This window comes from Schistocerca piceifrons, chromosome X, assembly GCF_021461385.2.
Source record: "Schistocerca piceifrons isolate TAMUIC-IGC-003096 chromosome X, iqSchPice1.1, whole genome shotgun sequence".
Classification (NCBI taxonomy): Eukaryota; Metazoa; Arthropoda; class Insecta; order Orthoptera; family Acrididae; genus Schistocerca; species Schistocerca piceifrons.
Genome location: NC_060149.1, coordinates 227,263,935 through 227,287,576, shown reverse-complemented (window position 1 = coordinate 227,287,576; position 23,642 = coordinate 227,263,935). Strand labels below are relative to the sequence as shown.

The following is a 23,642-nucleotide window of genomic DNA, read 5'->3' as shown; positions in this document are numbered from 1 at the left end:
GAGATGAATACACTGAGCAAATTCAGAAGGATGTAGGTTTGTAGGTTGCAGTAAGTACTGGGAGATGAAGAGGCTTGCACAGGATAGAGTAGCATGGAGAGCTGCATCAAACCAGTCTCAGGACTGAAGACAACAACAACAACAACAACAACAACAACAACAGGAAACTTGAAACATATACCAGAATAATTGTCAGTTTGTCAGGACATTACATGAATAATGTAGACCTGAGTTCAAAATTTTTTGAACCTCAATTATTTGCATAGAACAGATGACAGAAATGTACTGAACTTCATTTCAGGTAAGGGAACCTTTAATGGACCACCAATCGTTGAAATACCTGTATCAATGTGCATGTAGAAGAACATTGCATTGGCATAAATAAAGATATTATGTTTTGTGGCTTGGGTACCAAGGAGAACTTTCAGGGCTGTAGAACTAGCCAATAATGTGTTGCTCAATTGAAATTTTGGTATCCCCACCAGGAGACAAATGTATGGACACAGATGAACTGCAGTGGGTTCTGTGGTAGAGTAGTGCAGAAGCTATCATGGACGTCATGTGTGGAGTGTCAAATGGGCAGAACTGCTGACTCAGGTGTTTACTTGCCAGGGACGATAGGTTGGGCCAGTGAGTTCCTATGGAGTGATCGACTAACACTGACCTGACTTCCACATTGCAGCATGCTCTTGTTTCCACATGTTATTTGTTTGGTAATTCATGCTGGTTGCATTTTGTGCTTTTCTCCTTGTGTCTCTACATGGTGTTTGGACTCCCTGTTCCCCCATAGATCAACTTGCACATTGCGTTTATCCTCTTCTGCGGTCCAGCTTCCAGGCACCCGGGTTGAGTGCCCACAGTTGGCTAGATTAGTGACATTTGTGCTGATGGCTATGTTTTGCAACATTGTCGTGCCTGTGCAGATACAAGAGAAACAATTATGTTGAAGTATGGTTTTTCACTGTATTAAGTGTTGCAAGTATTAATTCTAGATTTGCATAAGGCATTTGGTTCTATAAATCATACAGTACTTTTATCCAAATTAGCGGTATAATAGCAGTATCACTAAAATTCATAGGTTACCTCTGAGATGGGAGACAGTATGCTAAACTATATTATAAGAATGGAAGTAAGAATGCCCCACAGTAAAATCAGTATACAAGACTCTCAACTTTGGAGTTCCTAGGGAAGTATTCTTAGATCATAAAACTTAAAGCTAGTGAACTATGCTGCTGATACAGCATTTATTATCCTCAGCCGCAAGGAGCAGATAGCATTCCAAAACAATAAAGACAACTTTGAACTAATCATGGAACATCTGATCATGAATAAACTTATACCGAATAAGGCCAAGACTGTTGTGATAAAGTTGGTCCTCAATTGCAACCAGTCTCAAGTGTATATAAATACTGAATCACTGTCTACAGTTGAAACATCCAATAAACATAAATTTTTAGACATTGTTATTGATGAGTGTCTTACATGAAAAGAGTCTGTCAGCTACATCTGTAAAGAGACTAGCTGAAATATTTGGTTACTAAAACACCTGAAAAAATATATAAATCCTCCTATTATTAAACAAATGCTCTATGGATTAATCCCTTCTCATTTACAACACGAGACTGAAATTTGGGGTAGAGCACCCACAGTCTACATGGATAAAATACTCAGGCTTCAGAAGATACTAGTTATGGTTATTACTACTGTAAGCAAACACTAGTCATGTTGGGACTATATTAAGTATAATTCATTGACTATACAATAAAGGTATATGCTTATGACAATTATATTTGTAAAAGAGAATGATGCAATAAGCATAATGAATAGAGATTTTATTAATGCAATACATGAACAAGGTGTATTCAAATAACTTAGGGGAATGCAGCTGGGTGACGACATTCTATACACTGGGAGAAACTAAGGTCTCATAAGGTGTTGTTATTATGATACTGAGTAACAAAAGTGCTACAAATGAAAGTCCACTTGCATTTTATAATAGGTTGCCAAATAATGTAAAGCAGCTCTGTGGAAATTTCTTTAAGAGCAAGTTGAAACAGCTGTTAATTAAAAGACTTTTATATCCACTCAGACATTTCTGAACTCCATTATCAGTAGTATTACTTTTGAATGTTGCAGTGTATTAGTGGCATTGAATGTTTATATAATGGCATCTAATGTGCTTCTATTTTAGCTTATGTATTCCTTATATGTACGACGTGATATCATCATTGTAAGTGTGCAGTAATTACAATGTTCAAGGCTGTAAAGGTATCATAGACAAATAAAGGTTAATAATAATAATAATAATAATAATATAATTTCTTATGTTATAAAAATCCTACACTGGTGCTTTTCTATGTTAATAATCATGCATAATAATATTGTATTGTATGGAACTGAGGACCTAGAAATGATGGAGAGGCTTCGTCCCTGCCATAGCCCACAGTGGTACACAATCCCACAACAGGTTACAGCAGTCCACTCACCCCACCGCCGCCCCACACCGAACCAAGGGTTATTGTGCGGTTCAGCCCCCAGTGGACACCTCCCCTCCCCCAGGAACATATCACACCAGACGAGTGTAACCCCAATGTTTGCATGGTAGAATAATGATGGTGTATGCGTACGTGGAGAAAGTGTTTGTGAAGCAATCGCTGACATAGTGTAACTGAGGCAGAATAAGTGGAACCAGCCCACATTTGCCAAGGCAGATGGAAAACCGTCTTAAAAACCATCCACAGACTTGCTGGCACACCGGACCTCGACACTAATCCATTGCATGGATTTGTGCCGGGGACCGGCATGCCTCCTACCTGGAAAGCAGTGCGTTAGACCGCACAGCTAACCGAGTGGGCATGCATAATAGTACATACCTGTAGCTATATTTGGGTATTTCAGACACATCATATTGTCATATGCTTGTTCCTTAATACTATCTATGATGAGTTTCCATTGTGTTGATTTCTTTTGATTTGAAAAGTGTACTTGTAATACTGCATCTATGTTTATGTAACTTATTGTCTGTTCAGGATAAGCAATGCCCCAGTTGCAGATATTTTAATTATTTGGGCAAAATGTGAAGACGGCAAGTTACGAGGATTCATTGTGGAAAGGAATGGAGCTAAAGGATTGGCAACACCCAAAATAGAAGGCAAATTCTCACTTCAGGCATCTGCTACAGGAATGATTTTCTTAGATGAAGTTGAAGTTCCAGAGGAAAACGTTCTTCCTGGTGTGACCAGTTTCAAAGTAAGCTTGAATTTTGTTTTTGTCATGTGTCACCATAACTCACTACCATGATCCCTAATCTTACACCAGAACATACTGAATATGGGCAGAGTAATTCAGTCAAGAATTGCAATGTGTGAGACTGACAACTACGTTGCGACACCAACCAAGAGCAGTATTTAATTCTTTGTTAAATGAGAATTGTGTGTTAGTAGGAACAAGTGATGGCAAAGTGTCATGTTTTGTGTATGCATTAACTCAGAACAGCAAGAAAAATTTCTTTATTCTAGTAGAAGCATCTTTAGGCAACAGATTCAAAAGTTACTTTATTTTCTACAATTTTCTTCTTTATTATGCCTGTAATGTCTAGAACTTCCTTTAGATTCCATAGATGAGTGTATTTTAATTCCCTTAGCTGAAGTTTTACCCAGCAAAGCAATCCAATTATCTGGCCAGGGTGCTGGTGCCCCTGTGTTCATGCCCTATAAGCAAGGAGGGGAGGTAGTAATGGTGTACCTTCCAGTACTGTTACAAGAGGAGTGGTGTCACACGCTAAATGTCTATACTCACATCTAAATGAAGTACCCATTTAGAATAAGACCGGAATTGGGACACATAGTATATCTCACCTTGGCTGCTCACAGTGGGCAGCAGTAAGAAGGGCAATATCTGGAAAACTATCTTCCCCTGTGACATCGCTATTTTCTACGTGTGTATCTGTTGATTCTTTGCTGCTGTTTCACTGAAGGATGACAATGCTGACTTTTTGTTTGAATCTGTGCTGAGTGATTTTATTTATATTTTCAGTTCCTTGGCCATCAAAGTGTGTCTCCTCCACTCATCATCACACACTTTTTTGGCATGATACGTATAATTTCAAGTCTTCTAAGGACACAGCAGTAAAAGATAATGTCACAGCCCCATAAGCAAAGTGACATTGTGGTCTAGTGGTTAGCATTTGTGGCTAGTAATGCCAAGGTCCTGTGTTTGATTCCCAGTGACCATCTCAAATTTTTCGTAGGTGGAAAGGTTTGGAAGGAAACCCACTTAGCCTTGTAATGCCAACTATAACCAGAAAAATTGATGCATAAATCACCAAGGTAGTGTTACATCAAAAGGTATGCACCAAGCTAGATGACAAACAACATTTATTTATTAGCAGCAGAAGCATGAGCTGTTAAGTTTTTCAGGTTAGAGAGTAAGATGTGTGATGTATCATGATTATCTTTGCAAGATTTCATAATAGTTCTGTAGGATTTAGGTCTAGATGGCATGACAGCAGTAAGAAGGGACATTTTTTGCAAGAGTTTACCAATTGAATAAAGAGAAAGTGTTTGTTGCTCCATAATTAATGTGAAAGTTTGGTTTTCTTTGTCTCTACAGATTTGTAGTTTTTTTGCCATTTCTACATGATAGTCTGAAGTTTTCCTGTTGTAGTCACAGAGGAAATGTGAACAAAAAATAAAACTCTGCAGTCACAACAATGAAACGCTCTCTGGCACTGTTGTCCGATGACACTGTTCACACATTGCCACTTTGCAATATTTTTCACAGTGTAGTATGTATGGATCCATGGCTCATCTAAGTAAACCATTGGTCACTTTATGCTAATGCTTCATTTTATAAATTTTTTTTAAAAGTCTGATATCATAGGCTTTTTTGCCAGTATGTTCATGACTCATTCATTCTAGCAACTTCTAAAATCAAATCCCATAGATGGAACAGTTTTTCTTAGAGCTTCTTTTCTAGTAGGGAAGGCTAATTCAGTGAAACAACAGCTGTGAAATTTCTGCAAAGATTGTATTTCCTTCCATGGCCATAATATTGCAGCAATTTATTTAGATCACCAATGAAATATTTATTGTATGCATTTCTCTAATTCTGTTTTGGGGCACATACTTGATGTCCTACTCCACTTGGCATCATATCCCTCCTTCTGTAATTTGCACACCATTCCCTAACTGAATGCATCTTTTATCACCTTCTGTGTCAGCACTATCACACTTTCCTCGTTTTCATTGCCTGTAATATTAACGATGTTAATAGCAAGTAGTCATGGCTTTCCACAAAGGTATTTTCTGCAGTCCCTTTTTGTGCTCACACTCTCAGATGGACTGGAACGTTACTGTAACAAGTCACATCGCCAAGTAGTTCCCATTACAGCCAGGTAACTGATTCACCTTGCCGAGTAATACAGAGTGCTTATTGTAATTGTTGAATTCATCAGTCTGAAGACTGACTTGTTTTCCTGTATAAACTTTTTACTACCTGCATAACTACTGCACCCTACATCAATTTAAACCTACCTACTGTATTTAACATTGATTTCCTCCTGCAATTTTTACCCCTGACACGTTCCTCTAGGCCAAATTAAACTATTCTTTGATGCCTCAGGATGTGTCTAATCAATCTCTTTCTTCTGTTAGGCAAGTTTTGATGTTAAGCTCTTTGATGTCTAATTCCATTCAGTACCTCCTTGTTACTTATCCAATCTATACATTTAATCTTCAGGATTTTTCTGTAGCACCAAATAAGCTTATATTCTCTTTACCATTTATTTTCTTCATTTCACTTCTACATGACACCACACTCCAAATGAATACATTCATAAAAGGCTCCCTAACACTTAAATTTGTATTTGTTGTTAACATCATCTTGCTTTTCAGGAAAGTTTTTCTTGCTATTGCCAGTCTCTGTGTGTGTTCGATATTCACTCTATATGTTCTAAATATTCTTGTCAGTTTTATATTTTCTTTTGAAATATGATGTAACAACTGAACTCTAAAACATACACTATAATCTAATCATCAGATGAACATGTTAACTGTTGCAGAGGATTGGTTTTCATGATCTCGCTAATATCCAAAAGGCACTCATTGTGAGAATGCAATTGCAGCAGTGCTAGACAGGGAGCAGTGCTGTAGGTTTTGTGCCATTTTATTTTGAGACTACAGCTTGCTGTAGTTTGACAGAAAGCATGGCAAATAGATGGATCAGGCTGAATGCCTTCTGTTTTTGTCCAAAGTTTTTTGTACATTTGGGTACAAAAATCTTCAGTAATTATCAAATTTATGTGTGCTTCAGAGGAATTAGAAATTCAGAGAAGAAGAAAGTTGCTTAAAATCTACTGCTGTCTTTTGAATGCATGGAAATAAAATATTCAAATTCATAATAGTGATTATGTATAAAACTATTTTTGTGTTTTAGCAGAATATAAGCAGAGTTTAGTTTCTGAGAGGATGAAACGTGCAAGGGTATACTCTGCAATGGTTTTAAGATAACGACTGAATTTGATGTACCATAAACTGGGTTAAATTATGCAACCTGGGTTACTTTACACACTTCCCATTAAGTTCTGTGGGGTGCCGCCCATGGCCTGTTTTGGAAATTCTGAGTAAAATGGCTGCTTAGATAAGACATAGTGAACTTTACTGGATTGAAAAATCATGACAGTGTTGTTCATACATCATGATGCAGGATGATAAATGCAGTTAATTGGATGTGAGTATCTTTACGTATTTTTACATTGCTTAGAAACTGTCATTGCCATGTCATAGTTATGTGGAACAGTAGGTGAAACACTTTTTTAGTGGAGACATTTTACTAGCAAGCTGAAAACAAGCAAAGGTGTGTGACTTTTGCTTGGGTGGGGGTAACTTTACGACGACTGCAAACAAAAGCAGAAAATAAGGATACTGAGGAAATTATTGGACTAGTGCTATCTTATGATGAGATTCAAGTTAAGTTCGTGAAGATGACAGGTGACTCAACATAGACATTTGTATGGCCTGATGTTGGAGATATCTCCAAAATCAATAACTAGGGGCTACTTGATGAACCTGTGGTATTACAAAGATGATCTTTGTAGTTCAAAGAACACCTGCAATCTTTTATGTATGTATCCAGTCATTATTGAAGTGAAATCAAGGTTAGTAGTGCCTCATCCTGCTATAGAAATACTATAAAAGTGAAGGTGAGAAACTCCTGCTCCAGACACAGCAGAAACATTATTTTCAATTTACATAATAAAAACTTAAAATTTAAATGACTTGCCATATTGCATTTATCCTTGTAATAGGTTCCAACAAGTCAATAAAGCTATGAAAAGTGTCATGCCACTTCAGATTTCTGTTTTCTTTTCATTTAAAATTTCCAGACATGTGTAAAGTTATCCATTATAAGGCAATACTGCCAAATATCTTGCAAAGTACACTGAAGAGCCAAAAAACTGGTACACCTGCCTAATATTGTGTAGGGCCTCCGCAAGCATGCAGAAGTGCCACAACATGATGTGGCATGAACTCGACTAATGTCAGAAGTAGTGCTGGAGGGAACTGACACCATGAATGCTTCAGGGCTGTCCATAAATCCATAAGAGTATGAGAGGGTGGAATCTCTTCTGCACAGCACGTTGCAAGGCATCCCAGATATGCTCAATAATGTTCATGTCTGGGGAGTTTGATGGCCAGTGGAAGTGTTTAAAGTCAAAAGAATGTTCCTGGAGCCACTCTATAGCAATTCTGGATGTATGGGGTGTCGAATTGACCTGCTGGAATTGCCCAAATCTGTTGGAATGCACAGTGGACATGAATAATGGATACAGGTGATCAGACAGGATGCTTATGTATGTGTCACCTATCACAGTCATCTCTAGACATATCAAGGGCCCCATAGTACTCCCAACTGCACACGCGCCACACTATTACAGAACCTCCACCAGCTTGAACAGTCCTCAGCTGACATGAAGGGTCCATGAATTAATGAGGTTGTCTCCATACCCTTACACATCCATCTGCTTGTTTCCAGTCATCAACAGTCCAATGTCGGTGTTGATGATCACAGGTGAGGTGTAAAGCTTCATGTCGTGCAGTCATTAAGGGTACACGAGTGGGCCTTTGGCTCCAAAAGACTATGTTGATGATGTTTCATTGAATGGTTCACACACTAACACTTATTGATGGCCCAGCATTGAAATCTGCAGCAATTTGTGGAAGGGTTGCACTTCTGTCACGCTGCACTATTCTCTTCAGTTGTCGTTGGTCCCATTCTTGCAGGTCTTTTTCCAGCTGCTGCGATGTCAGAGATTTGAAGTTTTACTGGATTCCTGATATTCACCGTACACTCGTGAAATGGTCATATGGGAAAATCCCCACTTCATCGCTACCTCGGAGATGCTATGTCCCATCCCTTGTGCACCGACTATAACACCACGTGCAAACTCACTTAAATATTGATAACCTGCTATTGTAGCAGCAGTAACCGATCTAACAACTGCACCAGACACTTGTTGTCTTATATAGGCATTGCCGACTGCAGCGCCGTATTCTGCCTGTTTACATATCTCTGCATTTGAATATGCATGTACTCTTTGAATGGAGTAACTTTACACACAATGTTGTTAAAACATGTCATAAACATGATTTCCATTCATTTTGAGGCTACAATTGCCCTTAAGAACCTGAATGATGTACAGGAACCCATTTATATCAATTGTATAACCAACCACCTCCCCCTTTGAACCATAGTCCTTGCCGTTGGTGGGGAGGCTTGCGTGCCTCAGCGATACAGATAGCCGTACCGTAGGTGCAACCACAACGGAGGGGTATCTGTTGAGAGGCCAGACAAATGTATGGTTCCTGAAGAAAGGCAGCAGCCTGATCTGGCCTTGTAACACTAACCAAAACAGCCTCGCTGTGCTGGTACTGCGAACGGTTCAACACTGACTACTGTAATTAATGTAGCTAACAGTTGCACAGTTGTGTTTCACAGTTCTTTACTGTCACTGTCCACAACCCCCAACATTACATAAACCTAACCACACAGTTCTTGCAGAAGAATAAGGTATGTGTGACACTATTTCTCAAATAACTTGAACAGACATTGTCATTGCCTTAACACATGGCCTATTTGTGTTACACTAATTCCACTGTTAAATTTGATGCATTGTTGTTACTTGAAGCAGTACATAATTTCCCTCTGAAAATTGGCCGTGGACGGACTGTCTCAAGACCAAAAATAGGGCCTTTATAAATCCTCACAGTAAATAGGCACTGAGACTACACTTTTTTGATGTTTTAAGTTACAGAAATTACAATTAAAACATAACTCATTCAATTATATGAATAGATCGAAAAATTCCTCCTTTTTAACAGTTCTCTCTACCACAAAGATTAGGCCAAATTATTTGTTCAAATAATGAAATTAGCAGATCTAGTTATGCAAACAATGCTTTTGACCAATCTGGTAATTATTTTGGAATTAAATAAGGGCTGGCTTTGCTAACATGTTTTCGAATAGAGCCAAGTAAATACTTAAAGGATTCTAGTAGTTCTTCTTCCAAATGTTTATAATTATTACAGATTTTATTTTTGTTTATAAGTAAACAATAGAATTTAAGTTCTGAAACAATTACTGATTTCACTCCATAACAAAAGATATTAACTAGGAATGGTCAAAATAAATTATGAAATTAATTACATACACAAAGCTACGCACCAAATTAGACCTGGTGCAGGGAATAGCCTTGATAGGGACAGGGAATGTGATGCAGGTGGTGACCTGATAAAGATAGCTACTCAAACTGATGGCATCAATCTGCATTTCATGCAACTGTTTCAGCATCATGATCAGCCTCATCTTAATGCAGCTGTTAAGCACGTTAACACTGGGCTGGAGAGGGCACTGATGGCAGAGGGCATGGGTCACATTGCAGTGGTGCCAGTTGAGTTTATCAGTAGATCGGGTTTCACTAGGCATGGCCTGCACTTCAACAGGTTTGGGAAGGGGATACTGGCAAAGCTTATAGGTGACGTGTAGTGGGTGGTGGTAGGACACTCTTGGAAAAATTCCTGTAGTAGTTGGTGTTAGAGCTGCACCGTTTTTGAATGAAGTCAGCTGATGGATATACCTGCTTAAAGGAAGTCCCTCTAAGGGCTCACCTTCAGAGGATGTCATGTTTCCAAGTAGAGAAGGAGTTAGCATATTTCATCAGAATATTAAAGCTATTAGAGATAAAGTTAGTGAACTGCTTATAGATGTTGACTATGAAATTATTCGTATATCGGAGCACCACTTAAATAACTTGACGATTCAGAGGCTTCCTTTACCAGGATACAGGTTAGCTGGCTGTTTTTCAAGGATTTCATTGTGGGGTGGGAGAATGGCCATGTATGTAAAAAACAGTATTCCTTTTGAGTCCATAGAGGTATGTATCGTGGCACTGCACTGAACAGATATTTGAATGTTGTGCAGTTGCAGTTGAATTTAGTGAAACTAAACTTTTAATTGTTTTTGTTTATAGGTCCCCTAATTTTGACTTCAGAGCATTTCTGCCCAAGCTAGAGGGGGTTCTTGTTCACTTTATAGGAAGTACGAGAAATTAGTTGTGTGTGGTGACTTCAGTATAAATTTTGTACATGATAGTGCAAGAAAAATGATGTTGGTAGATCTCCTAAATTCATATGATCTGATACAGACTGTGTTTTTCCAACTAGGGTGCAGGGGAACAGTAGCACAGCCATAAACAACATTTTTATTCATTCTTCATTACTAGATGGGCATTCTGTTAGTAAAAGGGTCAATGCCCTTTCAGACCATGATGCACCAATTTTAACACTAAAAGGATTTTGTACTCAAACAAATGTCACATATAATTACAAACTATGCAGGAAAGTTAATCCAAAAGCCAGCCGGAGTGGCCGAGCGGTTCTAGGCACTACAGTCTGGAACCGTGCGACCGCTACGGCCACAGGTTCGAATCCTGCCTCGGGGATGGATGTGTGTGTTGTCCTTAGGTTAGTTAGGATTGAGTAGTTCTACGTTCTAGGGGACTGATGGCCTCTGAAGTTAAGTCCCATAGTGCTCAGAGCCATTTGAACCATTTAATCCAAAAGCAATTGAGAATTTTTTAAACCTTGTCGAGGAACAAGAGTGGCAGGATGTTTATAGTGCTGGTAACATAGATGACAAATATAATGCTTTCCTTAACACATTTCTGATGCTCTTTGAGAGCTGCTTTCCATTAGAATGTCCTAAATAGGGTTGTTGTGGTCTTCAGTCCTGAGACTGGTTTGATGCAGCTCTCCATGCTACTCTATCCTGTGCAAGCTTCTTCACCTTCCAGTACCTACTGCAGCCTACATCCTTCTGAATCTGCTTAGTGTATTCATCTCTTGGTCTCCCTCTACGATTTTTACCCTCCACGCTGCCCTCCAATACTAAATTGGTTATCCCTCGATGTCTCAGAACATGTCCTACCAACCGATCCCTTCTTCTAGTCAAGTTGTGCCACAAGTACCTCTTCTCCCCAATTCTATTCAATACCTCCTCATTAGTTATGTGATCTACCCATCTAATCTTCAGCATTCTTCTGTAGCACCACATTTCGAAAGCTTCTATTCTCTTCTTGTCTAAACTATTTATCGTCCACGTTTCACTTCCATACATGGCTACACTCCATAGAAATGCTTTCAGAAATGACATCCTGACATTTATATCTATACTCGATGTTAACAAATCTTTCTTCTTCAGAAACGATTTCCTTGCCATCGCCATTCTACATTTTATATCCTCTCTACTTCGACCATCATCAGTTATTTTGCTCCCCAAATAGCAAAACTCCTTTACTACTTTAGGTGTCTCATTTCCTTATCTAATTCCCTCAACATCACCCAACTTAATTCCACCACATTCCATTATCCTCGTTTTGCTTTTGTTGATCTTCATCTTATACCCTCCTTTCAAGACACTGTCCATTCCGTTCAACTGCTCTTACAAGTCCTTTGCTGTCTCTGACAGAATTACAATGTCATCGGCAAACCTCAAAGTTTTTATTTCTTCTCCATGGATTTTAATACCTACTCCGAACATTTCTTTTGTTTCCTTTATTGCTTGCTCAATATACAGATTGAATGACATCGGGGATAAGCTACAACCCTGTCTCACTCCCTTCCCAACCACTGCTTCCCTTTCATACCCCTCGACTCTTATAACTGCCATCTGCTTTCCGTACAAATTGTAAATAGCCTTTCGCTCCCTGTATTTTACCCCTGACACCTTCAGAATTTGAAAGAGAGTATTCCAATCAACATTGTCTAAAGCTTTCTCTGAGTCTACAAATGCTAGAAACATAGGTTTGCCTTTCCTTAATCTTTCTTCTAAGATAAGTCGTAGGGTCAGTATATCCTCACGTGTTCCAACATTTCTACGGAATCCAAACTTATCTTCACCGAGGTCAGCTTCTATCAGTTTTTCCATTCGTCTGTAAAGAATTCGCGTTAGTATTTTGCAGCTGTGACTTATTAAACTGATAGTTCAGTAATTTTCACATCTGTCAACACCTGCTTTCTTTGGGATTGGAATTATTATATTCTTCTTTAAGTCTGAGGGTATTTCGCCTGTCTCATACAACTTGCTCACCAGATGGTAGAATTTTGTCAGGGCTGGCTCTCCCAAGGCTGTCAGTAGTTCTAATGGAATGTTGTCGACTCCCGGGGCCTTGTTTCGACTCAGGTCTTTCAGTGCTCTGTCAAACACTTCACGCAGTATCATATCTCCCATTTCATCTTCATCTACCTCCTCTTCCACTTCCATAAAACTGTCCTCAAGAACATCGCCCCTGTATAGACCCTCTAAATATTCCTTCCACCTTTCTGCTTTCCCTTCTTTGCTTAGAACTGGGTTTCCATCTGAGCTCTTGATATTCATGCAAGTGGTTCTCTTTTCTCCAAAGGTCTCTTTAATTTTCTTGTAGGCAGTATCTATCTTATCTCTCATGAGATAAGCCTCTACATCCTTACATTTGTCCTCTAGCCATCCGTGCTTAGCCATTTTGCACTTCCTGTCGATCTCATTTTTGAGACGTTTGTATACCTTTTTGCCTGCTTCACTCACTGCATTTTTGTATTTTCTGCTTTCATCAATTAAATTCAGTGTCTCCTCTGTTACCCAAGGATTTCTGCTAGCCCTCATCTTTTTACCTACTTGATCCTCTGCTACCTTCACTATTTCATTCCTCAAAGCCACCCATTCTTCTTCTACTGTATTTCTTTCCCCCATTCCTGTCAGTTGTTCCCTTATGCTCTCCCTGAAACTCTGTACAACCTCTGGTTCTTTCAGTTTTAATCTACAGTTCATAACCAATAGATTGTGGTCAGAGTCCACATCTGCCCCTGGAAATGTCTTAAAATTTAAAACCTGGTTCCTAAATCTCTGTCTTACCATTATATAATCTATCTGAAACCTATCAGTATCTCCAGGCTGCTTACATGTATACAACCTTCTTTTATGGATCTTGAACCAAGTGTTAGCTATGGTTAAGTTGTGCTCTGTGCAAAATTCTACCAGGCGGCTTCCACGTTCATTTCTTACCCCCAATCCATATTCACCTACTACGTTTCCTTCTCTTCCTTTTCCTACTATCGAATTCGTCACCCATGACTATTAAATTTTCATCTCCCTTTATTATCTGAATAATTTCTTTTATCTCATCATACAGTTCTTCAATTTCTTCGTCATCTGCAGAGCTAGTTGGCATATAGACTTGTAGTACTGTCGTAGGCATGGGCTTTGTGTCTATCTTGGCCACAATAATGCGTTCACTATGTTGTCTGTAGCAGCTTATCCGAACTCCTATTTTTTTACTCACTATTAAACCTACTCCTGCATTACTCCTATTTGATTTTGTATTTATAACCCTGTATTCACCTGACAGAAAGTCTTGTTCCTCCTGCCACCGAACTTCACTAATTGCCACTATATCTAACTTTAACCTATCAATTTCCCTTTTTAAATTTTCTAACCTACCTGCCCGATTAAGGGATCTGCCATTCCACACTCCGATCCATAGAATGCCAGTATTCATTCTCCTGATAATGACGTCCTCTTCAGTAGTCCCTGCCCGGAGATCCGAATGGGGGACTATTTTACCTTCGGAATATTTTACCCAAGAGGACGCCTTCATCATTTAATCACACAGTAAAGCTGCATACCCTTGGGAAAAATTACGGCTGTAATTTCTCCTTGCTTTCAGCCGTTCACAGTACCAGAACAGCAAGGCCATTTTGGTTAGTGTTACAAGGCCAGATCAGTCAATCATCCAGACTGTTGCCCCTGCAACTACTGACAAGGCTGCTGCCCCTCTTCAGGAACCACAGATTTGTCTGGCCTCTCGACAGATACCCCTCCGTTGTCTGTATCGCTGAGGCACGCAAGCCTCCCCACTTGGGAGGTCCATGGTTCATGGGGGGGGGGGGGGGGGGTGCTAAATAGGGTACTAGAAGTAAACGCCAGCCTGGGTGGCTAACTAGTGGGGTAAGGATATATATTATGTAGAACAAAGCGGGAATTATATCAAAACATTAGAAGTGGTCACAATCAAGCTACAGTAGTGCATCGCAAACAGTACTTCAAGGTGCTTAAAAATGTTATTAGGAAGACAAAGAGTACATGGCATGCAAATACAATAGCTCATTCACAGGATAAAATTAAAACCATATGGTCAGTTGTGAAGTAAGTGTCCGGTCAGCAGCACAAGGTTGGCAATATAAAGTCAGTTTCTGTTACTTGTATATCAGATATATGTACAGTATTTAACAATCATTTTCTGAGCATTGCTGATGAATTAAATAAAAATTTAGTTTCTACAGGAAATCATATAACAATCTTAGCAAATGCCTTTCCGAGATTGATGTCTGGAGTATTTCTCAGTGATACAGACAAGGGGGAGATTGAGTGAATAATTAAATCACTGAAGACTACGGACTCTCATGGATATGATGGAGTGCCTAGCAGAATATTAAAGTACTTTGGTGCACATGTTAGCCCTGTATTTAGCCATATTTCTAATTTTTCGTTTAGGAATGGTCAGTTTCCTGAATGATTAAAGTACTCAGTAGGAAAGTCGCTTTATAAAAAGGAAGAAAGGGATAATGTAGACAATTTTCGACCTATTTCTATGCCATCAATGTTTGCTAAAGTCATTGAAAATGCTCTGTATGTAAGGATAATTGATAATTTTATATCACACATTTTGATATCAAATGTACAGTTCGGCTTTAGAAGTCATTTAACAACTCAAAATGCTATATTCTCTTTTCTCTGTGAGGTACTTGATGTGTTAAACAAAAGGTTTCAAGTACTAGGCATATTTTTGATTTAACCAAGGTGTTTGACTGTGTTGGTCACAAAATGTTGCTGCAGAAATTGGACCATTATGGAATGTGGGTAATAGCTCACAATTGGTTCACTTCTTACTTTAGCAACAGACAGCAGAAGGTCATTATTCACAGTGTTGAGAATAGTGGTGATGTGTAGTCTGAGTGGGGTACGGTCAAATGGGAGGTGCCACAGGGATCAGTGTTGGGGCCACTCCTATTCCTTATTTATATAAATGCAATGCCCTCTAGTATGTCAGGTAACTCTAAAATATTTCTGTTTGCTGATGACACTAGCTTGGTAGTAAAGGATGTTATGTGCAACATTGGCTCAGTTTCAAATAGTGCAGTTCATGACATAAGTTCATGGCTTGTAGAAAATAAACTAATTCTAAATCACAGTAAGACGCATCATTTGTAGTTTCTAACACACAATTCAAAAAAACCTGACGTTTTAATTTCACAGAATGGGCGTATGATTAATGAAACTGAACAGTTCAAATTTCTAGGTGTTCAGATAGATAGTAAACTGTCATGGAAAGCCCACATTCAGGATTTTGTCCAAAGACTTAATGATGCCATTTTTACTGTTCGAATGGTATCTGAAGTAAGTGATCGTTCAACATGAAAGTTAGTCTACTTTGCTTATTTTCATTCACTTATGACATAAGTCTTATGTCATATGGTATTATATTTTGGGGTAACTCTTATCATTCTCAAAAGATATCTGTGCTTCAGAAATGCACAGTGTGGGCAATAAGTTCGCAAACCTCTTGTTGACCCCTGTTCACTAGTCTGGGTATTGACATTGGCCACTCAGTATATTTATTTTTTACTGTCATTTCTTATTAACAATATCAGCTTATCCCCAAGAGTTAGCAGCTTTCACTCAGTTAATACTAGACAGAAGTCCAATCTGCATTTGGATTGCACTTCCTTAACCCTTGTGCAGAAAGGTGTGCAGTATACTGCTGCAACCATTTTCAATGAGCTACCACAGGAGTTCAAAAATCTTAGCAGTCATCTATGCACTTTGAAATTGAAACTGCAGAGAGTCCTCATGTGTTACTCCTTCTATTCTGTCGAGGAGTTCCTTGAAAAATTAAGCTCATTCCTATGTTATATTGTTGATTGTGCTTACTCAAACTTATGGCTTGTCTTTTTTTGAGTTCATATACATTTTATTTTATCTGTTATTGCTTGTATGTTGTAATTTCATGTTCTGACATGTTGCATGACCTTGGAGATTTGCTACTCAATTTTGTCCTACGGAACTTGATGTGTAAATAAAAAGAAAAAAAGAGCTGTGTATTTCATAGTCTTGTCATGCAAAGATAGTACATTGTGATTGTAAATTTTTGAAATGGATTCATTTGTGGGTTTGTAGCTATTTATTGTATTTACAGCATCTTTACTTCAAAGTCAGCCAATCAGGTGTATTTCTTTTCCTTTCTTATGTCTTCTCAGAAACTGGTACATAATTGTATATTTAGCATTATTTAATTCTGGTACATCCACCTTTGGCAAGTCCTTTTCTACCCATCTTTTTGTAATGTGTGTTGGCTTTTTCATGTTTGCCATGTGTATGAGAGAGACAAGCCTATTACAATTGTGGAACTTCCCTCTTCTGTTTAACTATAGCCTATGAAATGTAAATTCTTTTCATTAGTGCAGATGATAGAAATACACAAAGAATATAACAGAATCACTTGTCTGTCATACTGTCAGAAAATAATTTTTGGAGCAAACTTTGTTGCTTCAGTTAGTTATCAATAAGCTACTAATTTAATTGTCTGTTTGGCTACATAGGAACCTTACATGTTGTATGTTCTGAATTTCCAGCACATTTATCTCATTTCAATGACTTACAGTGTCATTCACTATTATAAAATAGTATTAACAAATTTGACATTTTTGTGGCTTGTGTTGTGTAGTAGTAATACTTGATCTGTACAGCTATTTTATTGGCAACCATTGCTGCCTGATTATTTACCATCATTGGAAAGCCATTAATGAAAAATCAAGATAAGAATAGGTTGAGGGTAAAACACTGAAAGAGTCTATACTATCTGATTTCCCATGCTGTATTAATTTTGTAAGTCTAACCTGGAAGAGGTCTAAAAATTCAAAAAGATTCTCAGAGGATACTGTTAACAAAGTATTTTATTCCTGTAAATGATTATAGCATCCTCTGTGAAGTATCTTATATGGAAACCAAATTGGGAAGGTGTCAGAAAGGAATTGCAACATGTCAATAAATCTGATCGTAAATAGTCTTCCAAAATATTTTGAAAAGTAAGTGGTAGGAGATAGGCAGGTTTAAACTTGAAAGATACAAACTTATGTCTGCTTTTACAGGCTGATATCAAAACAGCATAATTTCATCTGTAGGAAATAAAACTAATTATTTTCTATAATTGTATTGCCAGTTAAAGATTTACAATATGTATGACCATTTCTACTAATTTTAAGAAAATAAAATTAGTTTGAGACACTACTCTTTCATCTAAAGTGAGAAAATTTGTACAATTATGTTGCTACTCTTTTTCAAATTATCTTCTTCTTCCCCATTATGAGGCAAATCATCCTGCAGCTGAGCACCGATTTCATGAAGTACTGTAAGCAAATTGTTGACACAATCACTTTGGATGTTCTAAGTTCAATCATGGAATAATCTAGATTCTCATCTCCAGATATGTACATAATTCCCAAATCAACAATCAGATTGTCGCATAGATTAAAGTTGTATCCATTACACTCATGTCTGATGGCTGATCCGATTTATTCTTCAATGCCTAAAAGAAAAAAGTAACTCTCATCCCTAGGTTCTCACTGACCTTAATACACATCTCCAGATATTTACATAATTTCCAAATCAACAATCAGATTGTCACGTAGATTAAAGTTGTATTCATTACACTCATTTATGATGGCTGATCAATTTATTCTTCAAAGCCTAAAAGAAAAAAAAAAAAAAAAAACCTCTCATCCCTACGATTTGTTATCTTGTAGATGAATCTTGGTAAACATGGCAAATCTATTCTTAGTTGAGGCACATTGGATTATATAGTCAATACTCATTTGGTTCATACAGTTTACACAATGTGGATATAATGAACTCAAAGAATACTGAGGAATTGATGCATACTGTAACAGGCAAAACTAAAAAAGGCCTGATGTTTGAAGTGAAGATGATAAAATTTTTCTGTGTGTTCTATTTATATTCAAAATAAACTCTTCCATATTTCACATTTTTATTGTAAGTGTTGGATCTGTTGTAACTTAAGGTTCTTTTTTGTGCCCTTTTTCCCCAGGGACCTTTTACCTGTCTTAGTAATGCTCGTTATGGTATTGGTTGGGGAGCCCTGGGTGCAGCAGAGTTTTGCTTAGCAGAAGCACATCGATATACACTAGAGCGTCACCAGTTTGGACGGCCTTTAGCAGCCACCCAGCTCATTCAGAAGAAATTAGCAGATATGCTTACAGAAATATCAATAGGTCTTCAAGCATGTCTTCATGTGGGTCGCCTGAAGGATAGAATTTGTAAGTGTACTAATTTTTGAGGAATAAGAATTTGTAATATTGCTGATTTTAATCACAAAGAGAAAACAACATATTCAATCAAATCAAAACTTAATTTGAAATATGTTGAAAAAAACTTAGATAATCCAAACTTGTTCATTACTGAAAATAAATTTTTTAAATAAGGGTAAAATATAAGGTATATTAAAGATAAACAACATTTTTCATCCTAGAATTCTGTCCTGTGGTATTAACTGCCTCTATAAAGACACATTGACTTGTAACTACTTTTATGTCATAATTTTCAAAGTTACACAAGAAATGCTATGTAATTCATTTGGGAATGAAGATGTTCACTTTCAACTCAGAAATTCCTGGTAACAAAACTCACTCAGGCTTAGTGTGATGCAGAAAGCAGTGGGTTATGCAGTCCCAAAAATAATTCACCCCTTATCCAAGTATGTGAAAAATCTAATATACAATATAATTAACTTCAAACGCAAACTGAAATCATGTCTGCTTGACATCTCCATCTCCATAGGAAAAGGATGGAATATTAGAGCTTAACATTGTCAATGATGAGGTCATTAGAAATAGGTTGGAGAGGAAATCAGCTGTGCCCTTTTAAAAGTACCTTTCCAAGGTACGTTCCCAGCATTTGCCTTAAACTGTTTAAACAAATCAAGGAAAACCTAAATCAGGATGTACAGGTGGGGATTTGAACCGAATGAGTTGAGTGTCTTACACTGTGCCATTTTGCTTGTATACAATTGAAAAATTTCTGAATGTACAAGACTGTAAAGTGTATGTGACATTGCACATATAGTTAAGTATAAATCAATGTATGTTGAAAAATGGAGATTAAAGATAGCTTAATATTAATTAAAGGACGATCATATAAATGGCTAGCATGTTACTATATTTTTCACTGAGTAAGTCCTTTGTAAACTAAATGACTCATTTGATTAGAGTACTGTGAAATCATGTACTTAATTACAGTATATTCTGAGGTTCATTATTACATTGCAAAGTTCCCAAGGAAGAGTACTAATTACAGGAACTGGACACAAATTTGATGGAGGAGAGTTCAGATCCTCTCAAAGTTATTTATGTTTTCCTTTACTTCCATAAATTGATGTAGACATCTACATCTACATACATACTCCACAAGCCACTTTATGGTGCTTGGCAGAGGTTACCTTGCACAGCAGTGAGTCATTCTCTTCCTTGTTCCACTCGCAAATGGAGTGAGGGGGAAAGGACTGTCTAATTGCTTGTGTATGAACCCAAATTTACCTTATGTTTACTTCATATTCCTTACACAAGATGTACATTGGGTGCCGTAAAATTCTTCAGCAGACAATTGCAAATGCTGGTTTTCTAAACTTTCTCAATAGTGTTTCACTAAAAATATGTCATCTTTCCTCCAGGGACTCCTATTCAAGTTCTCAGAGGATTTCCATAATACTCATATAATGATTGAACCTATCAATACCAAATCTAACAACGTGCCTCTGAATTGCTTCGATGTACTCTAATCCTACCTGGTAGAGTCTCAAAGACTCTAGTGGTATTCAAGAAGTATTCTGTATGTGGCCTCCTTTAGAGATGAGCCATACTAAAAAGACTTCTTGCAATAAAACAAATTTGACCACTTGCCTTCCCTGCAACTGATGTCATGTGATTGTTACATTTGATATTGCTTTGCAACTTTACACCTAGATATTTAATTGATGTAACTGTGTATTTGGTTCACATGGGGTACCACAGCCATACTTGCACGTCATGTGCTGGCTTTCAGATCGGCTGTATGCACTGTTTAATAACAGGGTAACTGCACAACACATCAACACCTACAATGCTTGAAAATGGCCTGCAAGGCCAAAATTGGGCAATAATGCAAGATATAATATAGGATGATTATAATTAAAATTAAACTTTCAAACCACTGTAGAAGTAACACCACTAGTCAGAATGACGTCAAATTGTAACGGAATGTTATTGGAGAAGGGGGAAAACATATGGCAGACGGAAAATAAATAGTTACAAAATGTAGCAATAGATGGCACTGTAAGCATTATAATTTAATAGTGGTCGACTACAAATGACAAATGAATCGTACAACAATGCCTAAGGTGTACGTTTGACGTTAAACAAACTTAACTACTCAGTTTGCATGCGTGTACAGGTGTGATACTGTTAGTTACGTAAGCCCATCCACCACGGCAAGTTCATATCACATTGGATGGGAAAAATTGGTTTTTAATTGTCTTGAGGCCAAAAATCACATAAAAAGCATCACTTACATCAGTTTTTAATTGTCCTGAGACCAAAAACCGTACAAAAAGTATCAATCAAAATCAGATCACATTATTAATTTCTGTGTGACTGGTCCAAAAAATGTTCAGTATGCTGTCCACCATTTTCTGCAACAAGTTGAAATTGAGGAACAGAATGTTAAACAACTGATGGAAGTGTTTCCGGAGTCACGTTCAGAATGTGTTGCACAGTGCGTGCCTTCAATGCAGCGAAGTTTGCAGTCGGAACACTGAACACATCATCTTTCAGGCTGCCGGACAGCCAGAAGTCATACGGTCATGATCAGGTGATCAGGATGGCCAGGCTGTAAGAAAATGGCGGCTGATAATCCTAGCAATTCTGAAATGGCATTTCAGCAGCTGCTTAACTGGATTTGCAATGTTCAGAGGTGTGCCATCTTGCATAAAAATGATCCCATCCACACATCCAGGCTTTTGGAGAGCTAGAATAACTAGATTGCGCAAGAGACACTCATAGCACTTACCAGAAGCACCTGTCTCTTCGAAAAAATATGGCCCTATGATAAATGATGCCGTAAACCCACACCACTCAGTGACCTTTTCAGGATGAAGTGGAACCGGTTGATTTGCGTGTGGATTTTCTCTTGCCCACATTAGAAAACTCTGTGTATTGACATACCCTGTCAGATGGAAGTGGGCTTCATCTTTCCACAAAATCTTCCCTGGCCAATCATTGTCCACTTCCATGCAAGCAAAGGTCTCTCTTGCTGGCAGGTCAACAGGAAGCAACTCGTGCACATGGGTAATTTTGAATGTGTATCAAAGAAGAGTGTTTTGTAGGATTTTACGCACAATGCTCATGGGTGTGTCCAATGTTCAGGCAATTCTCCATGCACTACACGTTTGCACACCACCACTTGTCTCCTCCTGCACTGCTGTGGCCACTGCTTCCACTGACGTCAAATCAATTTGTTTCCTCTGTCTATCAGGTTGCTCACCAAAAGAACACGTCTTTTCGAATTTATGAATAATTTTCTCCAGACCCACGGCAGTCATTGGACCAACACCTTTTTTAAAACCCTACAGTGTCCAGTACTTCCACAGAATGATGTGTGCACAGTCATCGTTCTTGTAATACAGCTTTACAAGCAGAGCGTGATTCTGCATTGAGACAGTCATTTGCGAACATCGCAGATGCGAAAGGAGGAAAAGCTGTGTACCTGGAGCGTTTATACCAACTTCAATGTGTCGTGCTCATGACAGGTGTTTTCATTTACCTATTCTGTCACATGAAGCACCATCTGTTGATCAATTTTCATGCTATATTTTTCATCTGCCATACGTTTTTCCCCTTCTCCAATAATTTTCCATTGCAATTTGACATCATTCTGACTAGTGGTGTTCTTTCTACAGTGTTTTGAAAGTTTAACTTTAATTATAATCACCCTGTAAAATGAATACTCGTGAAAATCATCTGAGGTTGAAAACTTCAAAATGTCCTTTAATGTGATTGCTGATAAAAAAAACATGACTTTCGTGTGTCATGTGACACATTTGCAGATGAATAACATGCCCAGAACTTCTAAAATGGATCCTAAAAGTGTGCTTGTCGTACTTACTGATAAGAGTAAGAATTTTCCAGTGTTGTATCATGAAACACTTAAAGTTTAATTATTTATCAACAAGAATAATGTGTGGTAGCTTACCCATGATCACCTTGTAGACATTTGTTTAAGGAGTTGGGCGTCCTCACTTCTGCTTCACAGTATATTTATTACCTCATGAAGTTTGTTGAAAATAATCCATTACAGTTCATTACAGTACATTATGATGTACATAATTACAATACCACAAAGAAAAATGACATCCATTACTCCCCATAAAGGTTGTCTTTAGCAAAAGAAAGGGTGGTGTAATGCTGCAACAAAAATTGTTGATCACTTAATGAGGCATATAAAATGTCTGGCAGCCAGCAAAGCAGAATTTGAGAACAAACTGAGAAAGTTTCTCCTTGACACCTCCTTCTGTTCTATAGAAGAATTTATGTAATTCTAATGTGTTAAAGGTGATGGGTAAGAATTACCAAATCAGATCCGCATATTTTAGAAAAAAAAAAAAAACCTTATAAATTTTGATGCCATAACAATATTCACAAAATAATTTGTGATGGAATGTAAAATGACTCATTCCTACAAGATATTGATTTATATACAACAAACTCAATTTAAATTGTGCAATTTTTACTATTAAAATAAAATTGTTTTAAACATGAGATAAGTTAGTACATTTCACACAGTGACTGTCTTGGAGTATTTCAACAAATTTAAACGGATGACGGGTGGGTATTGGGAAAAACTGAAGACCAAGCTTAAGAAATTTCCTCACACACTGATTGCCTATAATATTAATATTATGAACATCCTTCTGTCAAGATTGAGCTCACCTAGTAACCCAGGGGGGA

The 23,642-nt window shown here is 37.8% G+C and overlaps 1 protein-coding gene across 1 annotated transcript in view; it reads left to right on the top strand.

Moving 5' to 3' along the window:
* The first annotated feature begins 1,309 nt into the window (after window positions 1–1,309).
* Window positions 1,310–23,642, top strand: part of LOC124722271 (glutaryl-CoA dehydrogenase, mitochondrial-like) — a 39,946-nt gene continuing 17,613 nt past the window's right edge. Inside the window, exons 1-3 of the mRNA XM_047247458.1 lie at window positions 1,310–1,368; window positions 3,030–3,249; window positions 18,695–18,927. Of these exons, the coding sequence (XP_047103414.1) occupies window positions 1,310–1,368; window positions 3,030–3,249; window positions 18,695–18,927 (512 nt within the window). The remainder of the gene's footprint in view (window positions 1,369–3,029; window positions 3,250–18,694; window positions 18,928–23,642) is intronic.